Source organism: Scophthalmus maximus, chromosome 2 (assembly GCF_022379125.1).
Source record: "Scophthalmus maximus strain ysfricsl-2021 chromosome 2, ASM2237912v1, whole genome shotgun sequence".
Classification (NCBI taxonomy): domain Eukaryota; kingdom Metazoa; phylum Chordata; class Actinopteri; order Pleuronectiformes; family Scophthalmidae; genus Scophthalmus; species Scophthalmus maximus.
In genome coordinates this window covers 16258391-16276280 of record NC_061516.1, presented here as the reverse complement: position 1 = coordinate 16276280, position 17890 = coordinate 16258391, and the positions used below count along the sequence as shown (strand labels likewise).

The 17890-nt window shown below is 43.7% G+C and overlaps 1 protein-coding gene across 4 annotated transcripts in view; it reads right to left on the bottom strand.

Annotated features, from left to right (window-relative positions):
- Positions 1-17890, bottom strand: part of LOC118300455 (pro-neuregulin-2, membrane-bound isoform) — a 65636-nt gene that overhangs the window by 40195 nt on the left and 7551 nt on the right. Inside the window, exon 1 of one of the 4 annotated variants that reach the window (XM_035624860.2) lies at positions 2604-3096. The exons of the other annotated variants lie outside the window; for them this stretch is intronic. Coding sequence (XP_035480753.1) covers positions 2604-2691 — 88 coding nt within the window. The 5' untranslated portion in view covers positions 2692-3096. Of the gene's footprint in view, positions 1-2603; positions 3097-17890 lie in introns of those variants that run through there. 4 annotated transcript variants of the gene reach the window in all.

The window sequence follows — 17890 nt, the reverse complement described above, 5'->3', positions numbered from 1 at the left end:
GCTTCATCATGGTTTCAAGAGTAAACATGCAGTTAAGCTAATGGAAAAGTTAGGTTTACACAAAAGTTTAGTTTGGTTTACAGAAAAGCAGCTCAGGCAGGATTTTTGGAAAAGATCGAGGTTTGGGTTACAATAAGTAGTTTGTTAAGGTTAGAGGACCTCTGTTGTCATGGTTACAGTAATGATATGCATAGCATGTTATGGAACTTTGACTAGGAGTTTAAAAATGGGAATCCAACAGCGTCCTGCATCAAATTCTTGTATTTTCTTAACCCAAAACTTGTCATGATGTGGACTCTGTCTCCCTTTGTATATACTACATCACCTGACTTCCTGCTTCCCTGGTCATAATTACTCTGGCCACAAGAGGTCACGTAACAATCAAATGTAACTATAGGTTCCAACAAAAGCACTTGCACTGATGACCAACAGGGTGTGGAGGTCAAACTCAAAAAATCAGCAGAGAATCAGTTCTGTTATGGGAGCTAGGAAACCGACTGTGCATCCAGCACATTTTTTAAAAACAAAACTAAAGTTAAGGTCCTTGTAGCTTCCTTTACCTAGACCTTCCCGTGTCTGTGTAACTGTCAGGTCACACAGGAAAAATGTCCAACTCATATTTCGGTGAATAAACGGTATATGCATGTAATAACACAAATGCTAACATACAGCAAGACAGGCGACAATCCTTTAGTACATATGTCACTATATTTGGGCGTCTGTGCTGATTATGTAGCATAAAGCAAAGCAAGTTCGCTACAGCTAAAGGACCTTTTAATTACCTTTTGAACTGCGCAGACACAGCAAAGAAGCTTGCATTCTGATGCTTTACACAATTCTTAATTTACAGTACATGGATCACACATAGCTGCATAAAAAGTGATGTCAACTATTGATTACACGCTGGCAGCAGTTATAAAGAGCCCGATTAGAGTGAAATGGTGCATAAAAGATTCATTCTCTATTTTGATCTTGGATGACCCATTTTGGAGCCTTAGGCCCCGAACACACCTGATGTGGTGCATGTACCAGACACAACAAGCATCACCCCTGAGCATGTCTTCAAGTTGACCTACTTTGAAAGCTCCGTTTTACAACGGGCAAACACACAGTTCCACAAAGGCTACCTAGTTACCTAGTTTTGTGAAAAACAATAATGGATCTCATTTTCACAGAAAAAAATTATGATTACAAATCTGAGTCTCACGTTCTGGTGCTTTTAAAACTGACGCATATTGATAATACTAGACTAGCAGTTTATTTACATTCTGTGAAAAGTGGACAAACACACACACACACACACACTTCTTTCCTATGTTTACGGCAGATGTGCTTGTTGATTAACAAAGATGTCCAAAAAAAAAAATCTGCAAATGCTCTTTTCCCAGTGTAGTTTGGGGAGCTGTTTATCTAAGTGTTTATAGATCACAATCAAACATGGAATGAGGATCAGAAATTATTTATATATCCAACTTTGCATGGGTAATAAAACAAGAAAAGAAAAAACACAAATACATATGCCAAAGTCAACAAGAGCAGCACATGTGAACTTGAAATAGACGTCGTTAATCACCAGGCCTGGAGAGCATCTTCAACCCAAAGAATCTTTCGCTAAACCCCTTCTCAAGTCTTATCTGTTGGAAGCTGACCAGTGACATCAGCAGGTACAAAATGGCTCCCGACACGGAGGGATGCCGTCTAAGATACCGTGTCTGATCCAAACCAAGAGTGAAGCACAGTAGCTACAGTGATAAACACGCTATTGTCTTCAGAGTGTCATTGAATGGGGGGTTGGGCTTCCCCATGACCCGAGGTCAAACTACAGTGACATGCTGTGGCTTGTAGGATCCACCACTGAGCAAGCACATTGCTACGAAAGTGACTGAAAGACTCGCAGCTCCCATGCGTTCCCAGTGTAAAAGTAAAACCCCGGCAAAGATACACGCAGACCTTATATGCTGGACAGACTTACTGCAGACACTGAATTAAGATAAGCACTGTAGCAGCTGTTGATTATTTACCCTGTCAAAAAGTACATAGTGAGGTATGGCATGTTAAAAACCATTAAAAAGGAGACTCTTTTTTTTCCGAACCTGCGATATGTGGCAGAGTGTCTGCGAAGACACGATCATACGATGAATTAACGAAACCCTTTAAAAGCACAAGTCACAGCCAGTCACTTGTGTTCAGAGGGCTCATAATACAACTTTGGCTCTGCAATGTGCCAGCCAGAAAGGTTTTAGTTGATTTTGTACGCACAAAGTCGTGTCATTGGACTTCCCTGCAATTCCCAAATCTGCTGCCAAAAACCAGATGTGCCTCTACAGCCTGTCCACATTAGGAGACCGATCCGTGTGACAACCTGGCGGCAGGCTTTGACAAGCCACGGGGATACTTACTTGGTCCCACACTTCCGTAACACAGGCACACAAATGTAATCTCACGTATTTCCCTAAGTCTCTCTCTTTTTCTCTCCCTCTCTCTCTCTCTCTCTCTCTTACTTACACACACACACACACACACTCACACACACACACACACAAATAAGTATATATATGTATACACAAAATATTACACAGAAACCCAGTGGAAATATTTTTTACCTGTTGTGGGATCTGCCTCTTTCTCCTTTTGTCCTTTCTTACCCCCCTTCTTTCTCCCTTTCCTATCTTTCCTCTTGCTCTCCGTCATGCTGTCAGAACAAAGTAAATCCTCTCAAGAAAAAACACAGGTAGTCCTATTGGGAACGTGTGGCAAGTGGGCACCACCAGACTGTGAGCCTGTTAGAGCGCCTCTCCTCCTATATAGACTCACTCCAATCAAGTACAGCGAGGAACCACCTACTCACAGCAGGGCAGACGGAGAGAGAGCGGGAGAGGAAGAGAGGGAGAGGGAGGGAGCAAGGAGAAAAATAGGGAGAGAAAGGTAGAGAGGCACTGCTCAAGAAACTAAGAGGGAAAAAGTGAGAGAATTCAGAGGGAGGAAGGGAGGGAAGAAAGAGGGAGGGAGCCAGCTAGGCATTTCCCATTGCTTTAAGGCAAGCAACTGTTCCCTTACTGGATCTATCAGATAAGCTGCGGCTCTTCCAGGCCCTGCAGCCACCACTGAGGACAGAGCGAGGCCGGTCCCAAGGAGTCCAACAAAAGTCGGAGGTTTGGCCCATTCACGCTCCGTGGCCCCGCTCGCAGCCAACTCTTGTTTCCTCTACCGCGGGAGCATCTTGTCTTTTGTAATGACCCATGCAAAAGTAGAGCGAGACCAGTTAAGTTGTCCCCTCTGCACCGCTGACCCCACCCGAGTCAGGCGGAGACGTGCCTTTGCCAGGTGGATGTCGAGGGTCCCAAAACACTTCCACATCTGGTTCAGATTTGCCGGGCACAGATTCTGCGGCTATGTGTAGGGGAGCGGCGTGTGAGGTGCCGTATGTCGGATTACAGTCTGTGACACGCTGCTTTTTGCAAAATTGCACAAAATCTTCCCTTGGCTTCCCCAGCAGCTCCCCTTCCTCACCTGTTTTGTGTGTCAGTCCCCCTCCCAGCACTACGGGCAAGTCCCGGCCCGTCTGCGGCTGTATCCCTCTCTTGCACTATCACTGTCAGCGAGGTGTCAGCGATGTCCATGCGTCATTTGGGAATTTAGAGCCATTGAAACAAGCTTTTATTTTAGATTTGTGATTCTTGCAGAGCGTGCAATGAGATGCAAATATCTTCTTTCTTGAAGGTGAGGGGGCATCTGAACTTGCCCTTAGTATTTTCAGTGTATTCTGACAGTCTCGAAGCAAAGAGAGAAAAAGGCCAAAGGGAGACATGAGATAGAGGGAGGACAGGACTGCCAGCAGGGGCATGCGTGCAGCTGCAAAAAAAAAAAAAATAGTTCAGACGCCTTCCTGCCTGACTTTTATAATACAAGAAGGTGTTTTACTCAGGTTTGTTTGACACAATATCTACTGCACATATAACTTCAACAACAACGCTGCAGCTGATCTGTTTCTTTTTCTTTTTTGACAGAGCCGAATCTGTGACTACATGATCATTGCAGCACATTTTAAGCTGCCGTAACAGAGTGAGGTTTTCTGATTCCATGCTTGCTGAACTCCACTGTCCTGCTAAGTGGCAGGAAAATCAAATACGTGGAAACAACAGCAGAGTGACTCTCAATGAAACTCGTATGTTTAAAAAAGAAAAAAAAAAATCTGCAGATGAGTCATATATGTGGGGCCCTCCCGGGGTTCGTTTGCGCTCCAGCCCTTGGAGGATTCTTGACGTTACATGCGAGGAGGCGTCAGCAGCAGGGATTGGAAGGGGCAGCAGAGGGGTCATGTCTTAACAGGTCAGCTCACCCAATAGCATAAGTCTCATCTGTGGACAAGAAGTCTGGGGAGGTCAAATCAAGGCCAAGCCCCGACACTTCAATCAGGTCCAATGCAGTGCTTTTCAAAAAAATAAATAAAGAATCTCTCTTTCCTCTCTCGGCGGTTGTTCTCGATGATCTAATCTGTCAGCAGAAGTAACTGAGGACTGGCAGGGGCTACGGTGTGTCTGAGAGCTGCTGCCCTACAGCCCTATCTCCCCCCAATCTCAACACTCACTTCCTCCTCTACTACTCAACAAGACGAGACTCGCTCCCGGGCCTGTGCGTCTGTGGGTGGGCATGTAGTTTATGTATGTGTCAGAGAGGCGAGTATCTGTGACGTAGGGACAAAAGAAATGTGACTTTCTGGTTGATCGTATACAGATTTGGAACGGGTTTCTGTTGTCAATGTGCTTCACACATTTCTCAAAAGGCTTCTTCAAGATCACCACGCCCCACTCCAACAGCAAATACGTTTTTGTCGGAAACACAACCTCTGGCTGAATTATGTCCAGATGCAAAAATAATTGTCAGATGAATGAAGATCGATACATTTGTTAACAGCAGCAGAGTTGCGCAGTCCTTTCGTGAGTCCTGTGTGTCATTAGGTTTAAGCAACACGACTTATTTGGCTGAGGTTAGAGAAAGAAAGATGATGGTATTGGGTCAGTGTAAATAGACTTGTCATTGTGAATATTTTCTGAATCACACTAGACCAGTCTTTTTCCTAATCTTAACCAAAGGCTTTGAGGGCCTGAACATAACCATTAAAAAGTTACATGATGGTGTAGTCACCACTACAAGTGGATTTTGTTCCGCAAGATTGGATATTTCAGCAAAAACCAAATACCATGTGACTGATATCACACTGATATTTACTGGTATGTCAACGTTTTTGAATCTTATACGTCAATCAACAACATTTTCCCACCATGTTAATTGAAAACATAATCCGGTCGTGATTATGTTTCATACTAAGCACATCTGCTGTTGCAGCTCAGTTCCATAGAAAGGTCGATTTTACGAGACAGGGTTTCTTCAGGCGGGGCCACACAAGATGCAAATATAACACAAGCTGACCTGAGTTGTGGGTGTATCCGGCGCACAGGGAGCATTGAGAGCACATCATTGGGAATCGGGTGGACATATGATGCTCTGGTCTGAACAGAGTTTTTCGCAAACTCACGGCTGAACAGTCAGTGAATTATGACCTTTGCTGTATGTCAATATGAATTCAAAAAATTACTTTTTGCTTTACTGTTTGTTTTATTTTTTGATGTCTTCTTGCCTCAACTGTGCCAAACTTGCCAGAGTGACATAAAACATGAAAACTTGCATGCACATACACATGAAAGGGGGAGAGAGACTAGACTGCACACCAATAACATTAGGTAATATTCTTTTGTCCGTAAGATTGTGTGTGTGTAGCTCTGAACAAGGTTGGGCAACTGCACCGTATGTGACTGTGTAGGGTACAACAAGAGTCTGAAAAGAACTTCATTTTCCACACCCAGACACAAATATGGCCATGGACATATGCATCTAAATCTCATACTGTTTTTTTTTTTTCCTAGTCTCCTCGAAAGCATCTGCTGTTTTTCAACAGCCGTGGGCCGTCCTTGGATCAGGGTCTGGAGGTGGAGGGGCACAGTGGGCCAGCATGGGAGGAGCATGACTTGAAGAGCACATAAAAAAAATTAGAAGCCAACCCCTAAATGTTCTGACATGGATCCTTTGTATGCTCTGCTCATAAATGCTTCACAGGCCCCATCTCTGCCTGCCCCCTAATCCCTCCCCACTGCTCCCAGAAAAGGGGAGACAGCTTTCCGGTGTGATGGAGTTGAGCCGCTCTCTCCTAACAACAGCATACCTGCACATCATCACGTTGATACTGCTCAACAGCTCAACAGCCGTCCTGCCCTTTCGCAGGAACAAGAGTTTATCTTTTTAGACATAATGGCTTTAAACAGCCATTAGGTCATGCTGTTTACATATGTCTGCTTTTTTGCCAACAACGTGTACATGGGTGCGGGGAGGGGGGCTTAACGTAGGGGTATAGTGCCTGCTTTTAACACACATCTGTAATCTTTACTCTCAGAGGTGAGACACGGGCAGGGAAGGACAGAAAGGAAGCGACCGCCAAGAGAAACAGGGAGGGGAAGAGCTCAAATGGCAAGGAATGGAGCAGGGAACGAGGGAGGAGAGGGAAGGACAATATACAGAAAAAAGTGTGAAAGAGGGATTAGGAGAGAAAATGTCCTCTTTGTCAGATGACAAGAACAGCCCCACCAGCATCTGCCTCAGTTGACCACGCCGAGGGGAGTTCTTGGAGCAACACGGGCAGGCTCGTCTGATCACTGAAATAAAAACCAGCTCACGCAGCCGCAGTGTCTGTGGTAACAAGAATCCAAGGAGATTGCGTAAAAAAAATATGCATTTCTGATCATAAAAAAAATCTGTCTGATGCCGCCAGTCTTGCTGCTTTCCATTAGTGTGTACGTGTATATGTACTGTGCGCAGTGCGAGTGGCTCTCTGAGTGAATGACGGGCAAAAAATGGGAAGCATGTGACACGACGCTGGTGAAGCCCCTGAAGGGGAGACACGACACAAATCAGTGACACGTGGAGGCCTGAGGAAAGGGGCTATTTTCTCAAGGTCAGCTGAGCCAAGGTCAACTGAGATTCCAAATCTGAGTGTCACTAATGACTGCACAGCAACAGCTGAGCACAGGATCACAGAAAGAGGCCTCCTTCACAATATATATGTAAAGGGATTGACGAATTTAAATCAAGCATGACTGGTATTGACAGAGAGCTGCTGGAAATCAAGTTGAAACGGCGAGAAGGAATTCAGGTGTTAAACAAGGAAGTGATCCTGGGTGGATTCGGCTCTTTGACGTTTCCGCAGCATACAGCTGTCACCATGGCAACCGGTCTTAAGGGTAGCAACTAGAGTGTGCGAGAGAGATGTGGAAGGGCGGAGTGGGGATGAGAGACGGCGAGAGGGAAAAGGGGAAAAGATGCGAGCGAGAAAGTAGGAGGTAACGTGTACGAAATACAGTGGGAGGACAAGTGGGAGAGGCAGCAATGGAAGAAAAGGTACGACAGGAGAGCAAATAAAGAGAGAGAGAGAGAGCAAAACTGAGGAGAGACAGAGTGAAGCAAAGGAACACAGAGAGGTGTCCGCTGAGCAGCTGCAGAGATGTCCACGAGTTAGCCTGTGCCAAGCCTGCTGGGGAGCACTGCAGCAGCATCTCGGAGAGGGAGAGATGACAAACATCAGCACTGAGCATGCTCCACTCTCCAGGCCACGGAGAAAAGGAGATTTCAGCTCTTTAGCCCCTCACTTTGTTGAGTTCTCCGGCTCAGGTCCCAGCCTCCGCGTGCCACGATGCAGCCACTCTCATGAGCACATCGCACCACCAGGCGTGGCCCTAGCCGGTGAAAAACGCGACTGATGTGTCTAATGACGGATCGATCTGCTGGTGAGGGGCATCTCCCCCACTTGTGGCCACGCTGACTCATATTGTGACAGATTTGATTGGGGCTGAGAGGAGCAAGACATGAGCATAGCAACTCATCAGCCAATGGGGCATGATACTGCAATGACAGGCCAGCCCCACGGCACACTCACACACACTCATCCCTGTTGCCAGATGTGATCTCCTGCGAACTCTTACCGATAGTCTTCCTTAGCTGGCCGGCTGCCAGAGCTGCACTGTAGGATGACAGCCATACCTTTGTATGAGCTGAGCTTGATTTATCTTATTTCCGTTTTCATTGCCCTTTTACGCCTGTTTTGCCGACAAACATTACAGACACACTCACACAGAGATACTATTGTGTGCTTTTCCTTGTTTCCTGAAACAGTGAAAATGCCTGCCTTCTCTTTGGCATCAGTCAGGGTGGTGTGATGAAGTGCGTGTGTGTCTGTGTGTGAGGATTCAGTGTAGTTGTAAAAGAAGCTGTGGAGGATGTCAATTGCCACTCAACTTCGACCGGGGCTAAAGATACCCAACACTGTAAAATAATTTTGTGCTCGCTGATGACATCCGTGATACTACGTCTTCACTTTCCACGTATCTTTTCGCGGTGGTAACAAATAGCCTCTCAACCGGACGATAATAGCTCATTGCTGTGATACTGAAATAGCACAAATATTTCATGTGACAGATGTTGTCTGAGCATGACTTTGATGATCCTCTTAGACAAGAATCCGCTCTATCTTCTTAAGGCCGTCTGATTGAACCGCTCTGTATTTTTCCCCTTTTCAAAACGTATTTATTTTTCCGTAGCCTCGGTCTGTCTCTCTCTCTGCCCGTCTCCCTCCCTCTCTCCTAAGGGTGGGATAAAGAGGTTTGTGTGACTGTGAGCAGATTGACTTGAAGATAGGGGCTGGAAGCAGATCTCTTCCACCTCTTCATTCTGCTCTTTCTCTCCTGCTCTCACCCAGATGAATAGACAAACAATCTCCCACATGCTCTCACAGTTTAACAAACACACACCCACATAGAACCAGGTCTTCACGCAAACACATATGTGCGCTCTCACCAGAGAGAACAACACACACTCAATCTAAGTGTCCCCGGGCCAACAAAGTATACACTGTCACACTCGAACACAAACATAACCCCTCAAACACGCACATACGCATAAGCATACAAACACACAGGTGCATCACATGTAAATAGAAGAGGCACATGGGTCGGGGATGCGTTGGAACTGGACATGTTTTCCACTCGAAGACAAACCATTTACGTGCATAATAGCAAACTTCATTTACGAAATTGTATGTTAGGACGCCACATCTGAAACACACCGTTACGCCAGGCTTGGTGTGTACTATTATTATGATTATTATGATTATGCTGAAACCTCCATTAACATAACAATCCTTAAATAAGTACAGTATAACCATCAGTGTTATCATGTTTATTGTCTGTACATGCACACATGAACCAGATAACGCTGCATGTTAATCTCAGGTTTTTTGGGGGGACTTTTTGAGCAAACCCATGACTGCATTAGTCCGTGAACATGTAATTTGTGGATTCAAATATTTGCCACTTCATTGTAAATAAATATATAAGTCAACTTTTCACACGTGGTATAAAAAAAATGACTTTAAACTGCAGAAATGTAAATTTAACATGAGGGAAATCATGGGAAGGTGCTCTTATCAGCGACCGCCGCCCCCCCTCCTTTCAAAAACATGCGTGCATCCGCCCTCTGCTTTGCATTCTTCGCATCAAATCAAATTCCTTTTGCGCCCTGCACTTGTCCTTTATCTCCAGAATGTGCTTCCAGAGCAACACAAACATGTCACAATGAGGACACTGCGAGGAGTTTCACACCGAGTGAAACCAGCGTCTTGGTCCAGTCATTTGCATTTCTGCTTGTGCCTCTTGTGGCTCAGCTCGTGCTTATCGAGGGTCTCTCTTATCTCTTTTGTTTGTTTTTCACCAATGTAGGCTTCTCCGGCAAAACAGGCCACTACGCATGTGTAAGCTTGGATCATGCCTCGGCGGCATAAGCCCACATCAAGGCCGTCTCAAATCGAGTGAACTTGATAAGTGGGCGAGAGAGTGGCCCCAGCTGACGGTGCCAGGGCGGCCTCACACTGTGCTCTGGCAGGCCAGGAGTGGCTGACAGGAAGCCCCGACCGTGGCAGGGTCATCTCGGAGCGACGAAACGAGCGCACGGGGCCCCGCAAAAACCCTCTCCACCCATCTAGGAGCAGCTGAATCCATCGCCAAGCAGCGACTGACATCCCCCGCACTGAGAAGGAGGTCAAAGCTAGCTAAAGCTGTAATAATTCTAAATAGGCAACCAACTGCCAACATGAGCAGCTTATTGATGGAGGAGCAGTACCAAATATTTAGCCACAAATAGTTGAGTTTTAGCCGACAGAGTATTAATTGTTGCTCAATAAGCCATTTAGTTATAATATAATACTAAACCATATTTGTGAGGATAAAGATGAATAGGCGAGCACATGATGGTGCCAACTTGTTGACGAAACTGAGGTCAAACGCTTGACCACAAGTTTAATCAGAATGGCGTTTTCTCATTGAGAACCATCATTTGTATAATTGTTCAGGTACATTTTGTGTTGTTTTGTAACGCTGGCTCGCCTACAGTGGTATCCTGGCCCATTAGTAGTATGATCACCGTCTGCTTGCAGGCCTAATGTCATGGAGAAAACAAGGGAGCGAAAAGAAACATGCCTCGACAATGCGTCGCAAAAGGCTGTGATGGAGGAAAACGCGGGAAAAGGGGGCTACAGGGCTCGCGCTACAGGGACTTTCTGTAACACTGCGCTGACTGGCTTTCATAAGTACAACAGACCTCTGTGAGGAATGTTGCTTTCTCATTTAGGGTAAAACAACCCCCGGAGTTAAGGGGTATCAATATCACGAGGGAGATATATTCCTCTTTTGTCTGCATTTGCTGCAGTGAGGTGATGGTTAGTGTGCCGGTCTGTGGGCCAGCTGGGACACATCTCAGTTCACCCGTGCACACACGCGCACCCACGCACACAAACGCACGCACACACCGAGGCTTGCTCTACGCTGCTCACTATCTTTCAACAACAAGCCGAGCAGGGACCAGACGGAAAGAGGTCCTATTTGTGCAGGAAGATAAATACACTTCTGCACCCAGTCCTGTCCCCTCCAGATTAGAGCAACACAATAATGAGCAGGAGCTCTGGTGGAAGGTCAGAAGAAAGCACGGGAAAAGGATAGAGTAACAGCCGACTACCAAAACACACACCCCCGCACACATACATGCAGCAGTAATCACAGGCAGACACGCATGGCTTTATCTTAAATCATCAGAGCTTCATATTCCATAGTGTCTAAATTAGCCATAACACTGTGTCCTTTGTACTGCATTTTGCACGTGAATCTAACCACCAGGGTGTGTTACTGTAGTCATGAAGTTAAAGTAGACCCCTAATGAACATGAATGAAACCCCTGTGGGAATTAATTATATCTTTCACCAAATCATTCACTCCGGAAAAGGCTCAAGGACTTTGCAGCTGGGTGGCGTCACAGGTTGTGGAATCACTTGACACTCACACAGTCACTGTAAGTGTCAAGTATCTGGTCATGTTGCAGTGGGATGATCGGGAACTGAGTAGGGATATAAGTGACGTGTCTAAATATCCACGTATACACCGTCACATGTTCAGGAATGAGTGTGTTGACTTGTTGTTTACAAGTCATTCTTCTGTGAGTCAGCGGTGTCTTTTATCAGTTCCTCTTCTGTGTTACACTCAGGATGGTAACACTCACGCACAAACCGCAGAATTGGGAAATTCACCCACACTACTAATGTGCGTTTTTCTCCAACTCTGCCGAAACAAACCTCTGCCTCAGAGCGGGAGACCCCCTTCGCCGTTGAAGGAAACGCGATTTCGTCTTGGTCCACATCCAAACACTGCTAACAAGCCATTCCATTCTGTTTAAAGTCTTTTCATGTTAAGACACACATCAATCCACACCTACAACATACCTGAGGAAACAAACCTTCGCTCAGGATATGCACTGTGTGTATGGGGTGAACATGGCCGGACACGTCCCTTAAACACACCGGGAAGCGCCCAGCGGGAGTGCCGGCAGCCCCTCTTTTCAACACTTCGGCACGCTGCACACAAACACAGTTGCCCTTCCCATGGTCCTTTTGTTCCCTATCGTTTTTGTTGAAGTTCCTGTCGTGGACACTGTCAGCCTTCTCTGCATGTTTACAACTGACGGTAATGTTACACTTTTGTACATACACTCACTTTGTGTATTTTTTTTTCTTCCTCAGGACTAAATGGCACTACCCGCGCACGATTCGCTGCACGAATGCAAGACGTTTCTGAAACTTGCCGTCTTACGACTGACGCAGGGAAACATGCATATGCTTGCCAGCACGGAATTATAGTAAATGAACCGAAATTCTGACAATTACCCAAAGAACAACGCGCCCACACTTTGGCGAGCATCTACACTAAGCCGGGAAGAAATTCACTTAAATTGCCTGTATTCCTTATGAAACTCACTAAAACTTAACGTGATGCAGGAGTTGGGCAGAATCAGAGGTTCATGTCGTCAAAACTAAGCATGCACTGTGCACCGTACGGCACATGTCAATATACAGAAAAGAATATCACTCTATTTACTTTTGTATTTTAGCATGAACGCGTACACACAGATTCACTTCTGGTTCATGCAGGTTTTTTTGTTTTTTTTAAAAAGGCTGTAAAAGGTAATACCTGTGGCTTAATACAGTTTTGTAACCGAAGGTGAATGCCATGCTCGTCTCGGCCTAATGCTCGGGCTCCTTGGTTTGAACAACAAGCTAACCCTGACCCTATGTCAGCATGATGTGACCTCAAAAAAAAAAACTGACAAAGCAATTGTTTCTGCAACAATGTTTAGATCTACAAATGAAACCAGGAGAGGACTAGAAACGGGTGCATGATGAGAGTGGACGTAGTGGTAGATGAATGCCAGTGTGCAGTGAAAAGTCATCTCCTGCACGGTCCTCCAGTGTCACGACGCTGCCCGTGGCACTTCCTACACCTTGGTGAGGCGATGCCGCAACGAAAAAGCGCCCCGATCTGCAAATGAAGAGCTGCAAGTTTCAAGCAACTGCTGCCCGAGAAAAAAATCAATGATCTAAGGCCTGATTTTCCAGACAGCACTGACTTGCATCACACTCAAACAGCCTCAATATAAAGTGGCTCAACACTACCTTTTGTTGGAGTTGTACATTTACTCCCTGTCAACTTCCAGTCAAAGTGTGTTGCCTTGATGTTGGAACAAAATGAACAAAATCCTCAGTCCCTAGAGAAAAGTGAGAAGCTTTGCTCCCATGCTGTGTTTTATCAGCAGGACACGGCATTTCACCTTGAATGACAAGACATTGTGGAATTAACTCGCATCCTTCATCAGGTCATCACTTGACACAGGGAGTAAGACAATGTACAATGTACATATTTGTTTAAATTATGGTGCAACGCTGTTCTATAAATGCACTGTAGCTGAGGTTGACACAACAACCTTTTATCTGTTTACACAAACCTTTGATATCCTGCAATCGAGGATCCCTGTTGTCATCAATAAACCTGCTTATGGAATATTATGGAATGTGTTGTCTGTGGCACTACGCCCACAGCCAGGAAGATATACAGGCGAAGGAACACCGAAATGTGTGCCCGCCAGCTTCACACTCCCTCCTTGGATTGAGCAAGTAGGTTCCTTCTAAAACAACATGCCAAAACAATGTTGATCTCAACAGTAATTTGTGGGATCCTGACACTCCTGACTACAAGCCTGGTGTTACATGCAATTATACTGCTCATAAAAAAAAAAGATCTGTTAAATGTGAATCCAGCCCCTGTGTCAGTGTGAGTTTGCAGAGACAACAAGCAACAGAAAGTGGGTAGGAAAAAGAAAAAAATAAGATTTCACACGCCACAAGTTACCAGTTCAATATTGGAGGGAGTCAAGCAGCTTATTTGGGTTTCAGATCATTGAAAAATGAGCTTACCTGGGTTTCTCAGAGTTATGCATTGATCCAGAGCTGGATTACTGGACTAAACAGGGTTAATAATGGGGCTGTCAAGAGATGTGAACAAAGCCAAATGCATATCAAACAAGGTTAATAGCCCTCAAAACAAGCAACTGGCAGCTTTTTTTCTTTGAAGAGTTAGTCAATCTGTTGGACACACATACTGTATATAAATATAATATAAATTTAGGGCAAAAAACTACATTATCTTCTGAACATAATACAGACGAATCAATGCCAAAACAGGCAGAACATAATGTTTTATGAATGATGGCGAATCATTTTTTCTGGTTGCAAAGCTTCAAATCTGTGTGTACTTGTTCATGCTAAAATACAAAAGTAGACAGCGATATTCTTTTCTGTATATTGACATGTGCTGTACGGTGCACAGTGCATGTTTAGTTTTGACGACTGCTGCATTTCTTCTTTCTCACTCGGTCTCCTGTTTTCTGGTTTTACTGCTGATAGTATTTGTGCATTCAAAGGGTTATTTTTGTCGACAACCTTTCATGCTGTGCACAGGGAAAAAAATGTTTTAAATATTTAATTACATGCACCGGCTGCGGCCTGTAGAGGAAGAGAATTGCAGCCAAAGATAGCGGCAAATTACTGAATGATTCAAAGGACATGGGTAAACTTAAACTGCCATCATTAAGATGTAGAATCCGAGTCATGAAGGCCAATAGAAATGCATTCAAAAACACAACAGTGGTAGAAGGTGGGATATAGGAATAAATCATATTACTGTATAAAACAGGTTCTTATCCTGACTTTATACGTTTCATTTCACTGGAGATTGTCTTTCATCATATGTTTGATATTTTAATCTTGGAACGTGCCTTGTGTTCATTGTTAGGTGTTGTTTAAAGAAATAACGAAAACTGCATTCTAGACAATATTATCTTATACGCCTTATTAGACGTTACAGGGTTTTTTTTGTATTGGGGGCCAATAGGGTTGTTTTAATCTACACGCCTGCTTAGAGTTCCTTCCGTGCATCTTTCCGACCATTGGCACAAACTGTACATGACCATTTGTCCCCGAGGGCACAACCTCATGGTCAGTTTAGTCACAAACACATCCCCTTTCAGCAGACTGCAGTACTAACAGCACAGGTCCAACTGGAGAAAGATGGCCTATTACTCTGAACAAAGTCAAATCCGTAAGGCGGTGACTTTCACAGTTGTTACCCTGCACATATCGCCAAGACTGTGCATTGACTGTGGGCTTTTGAGCATTTCTGACACAGCTCCAGCCACAGGGGCAGGGAATCCAACAACTGCTGTGACATTCCCAACGGACTCATCCCTTTCAACTTTTCAGTGTTTGTCCTGCTTCCTGATCCTGATCATATACTGCCTCATTGTGGTGAAGACAACATTCTTCAGTGGGTGAAAAACTCAGTCACAAATTATTGGAAAGGCTGAATAGCAAGTTGTTACTGTGCTGTACCCAAGAAACAGTAAAAAGTTTTGTTAGACTGCTGTTCTGGTAAGTAAGACAAGTTTTTCTTTATCATCTCAGATTAATTCTACAGATATAGTAAATATATACTTAAGTTGGCTTGTTCCAAAACAAACAGATGTTTTGCTGCTCGGCAGTAGAAGAAGCTTTTAGTGATACAAAAGGACACAAAAACACTAAACTATATAAGGTAGGATGTGCATATATTGTTAAGATATTAAGTTTAATGTGAAATATCTCATAAAACTCTGAAAAATTCTGAAAAATATGAAACTTGAAGAAAGCCTTATTCTTAGCATTAGTCAATTGTCCAAACAACCATCCAATAATGAAACTAAACACCACAATATTTGCAATATTTGTTATCTTAGTATCATTAAATCACTAAATAATAATCTTTAATGTTTAAGCTGTCTTCTTCAAAGTGCTCTTATGGTCGTATCATACAAGTCCAAATAAAAATAGCCCCTGACCGGTCTTAAATTATACAGTAGGCCTACTATTCAATACTTCAATATGAAGCATATTCTTCACTCAAACAAAATGGGTAGAACCAATTTTGATCATATGCCTTAATGACAGCATAAGAAAAAAAGAAAATGCAAATAAAATTCCGCCGCCAAACTCATCAGACATGAACGTGTGTATCAACATTTTTTCGCTGATCTAAAAGCAGCTTTCATCCCCTTTATTGTGTTCTAGACAGATTCATGGAGATTATCGGTTGTGACATTATGTACTAACTTTAAAACTAATCTCCATTCACACCACCAGCAGAAGCCGACCCAAACCTGATCCTCTGTCTAATGACCGATTTCAGCTCGTTTGCACAGTTTTGCAGCAGTAAACGTGTTGTATTTATATGTTTATAAAACACTGTAATCATAAAATGCAATGCAATGCAAATGCATGTACTTTGGTTCATAGAAGTTGGTAGAAAGAACCTTGCTGTCATGCAGATGAACTGATAACTCATCAACACTCACTGACTGTAAATGTTCATTCATATTTGTATCTTCGCCTATGTCCCCTAATTACTATACTGAATTACAAACTTAAAATAGAAACATATTTCAACCATACATAAAAAAATATATATATATATTAATATTGAATATTGACAAATACTGTATGGCAATCAAAATATTGTACAATGTGGGTTTTTTCTTGGGCATTTATGTCAAATGTTAACCAAGAAAAGCCACCTCTGATGAGATGCAGTTTGTCTGGTGCCTACTCTCCCCCGAGTCTCAACATTTAAGAAGTTACAACTATCTAGACATCTCACTGAAACAGTTTGCTGTCATGTGGATCATATGATAAATATGATATGAAACCACAAGCCCTCAACTGCATTACACTACACACTTGGTCTCACAGTTCTTATTCTTCAGAATTTAGAGTAACCCCCATTATTCTCCATGAGCCCATTTGCTATTCTGTACTTCAGCCTACAAATTCATAATCACCCAAAGCATTGCTTTGGTGTGTGAGCAATCAAAGGGCACGTTAATCAGACATGCAAAACTGCGGAAATACTGTATTTGTCACAGCAGAGTGGGTAAACCGCTCACGAATGGCTAAACTGATGCGGCTCGTATTTGGGTTTTGTGGTACAGCCCATTACAGCAGAATTAGTGGGTGACAACAACCTGGTTCTGTGTCATGTTCAGAGATTCCCTTGCACCACACACAGCTCTGTAGTGGTGGGGAAGTGGTGATGAGAATATGTACAGTATAATCCAAGGGTTTCTTTGTTTTTTCTGCTAACGGAAGTCTATCAAAGCACAACTTTGTTTTGACTCTCATTTAGTCATTCATGAGAATAATCCTGAAAATCTCCATACACACAATTCATGATCCTTAGCTTAATATGAACTTCGGAGCAATACAACTAGTTTAACGTATGCCAAATAAATAAATACAAATGGACAAAGAAACGAGAAAAAACAAGTATAATCAAATTAGAATATATAATAACTACCAAAAAGGGAGTTATGAATCTGTCTCATTTTTCTTTTCTTTTTTAAATTGTCACTTCATTTTCTGGAATTTGGACATTGGCAGGATTACTGAGGAACCTGGTCAGGCTCTTGTTCTCATGATCTCTGCTGTGACATTATCACATTCTGGATCTATTTGTAAGAGTTCAGCTGGTGTGAAATGCCAGACAAGCTGCTTAGAGCTCTCTCGAGGCAGACATTTTGTGTAACTAATAGCCTTAATAATGGCTGCATTCCATTCACGTGAGCACGTCTCCTGATGCTGTGCACGCTGGCTTATGGCTAACTGAAACATCAGAGCAGCCACTGTCACACCTGCGTGTATTATCGACGTAATATCCATTACAAGCTGTAATGGATATTACGTAATTTAATGTGGAATGCCAGTGAGTTACGAAGTTAATGCTAGTGGTATGCATGCGATGCAGGCATTTGATTGGCACTTTTTGGGGGGAAAAATACTTCCCAGAGCTGGTCAATGTAGTGTTCTGTTTGACAACTGGATCTG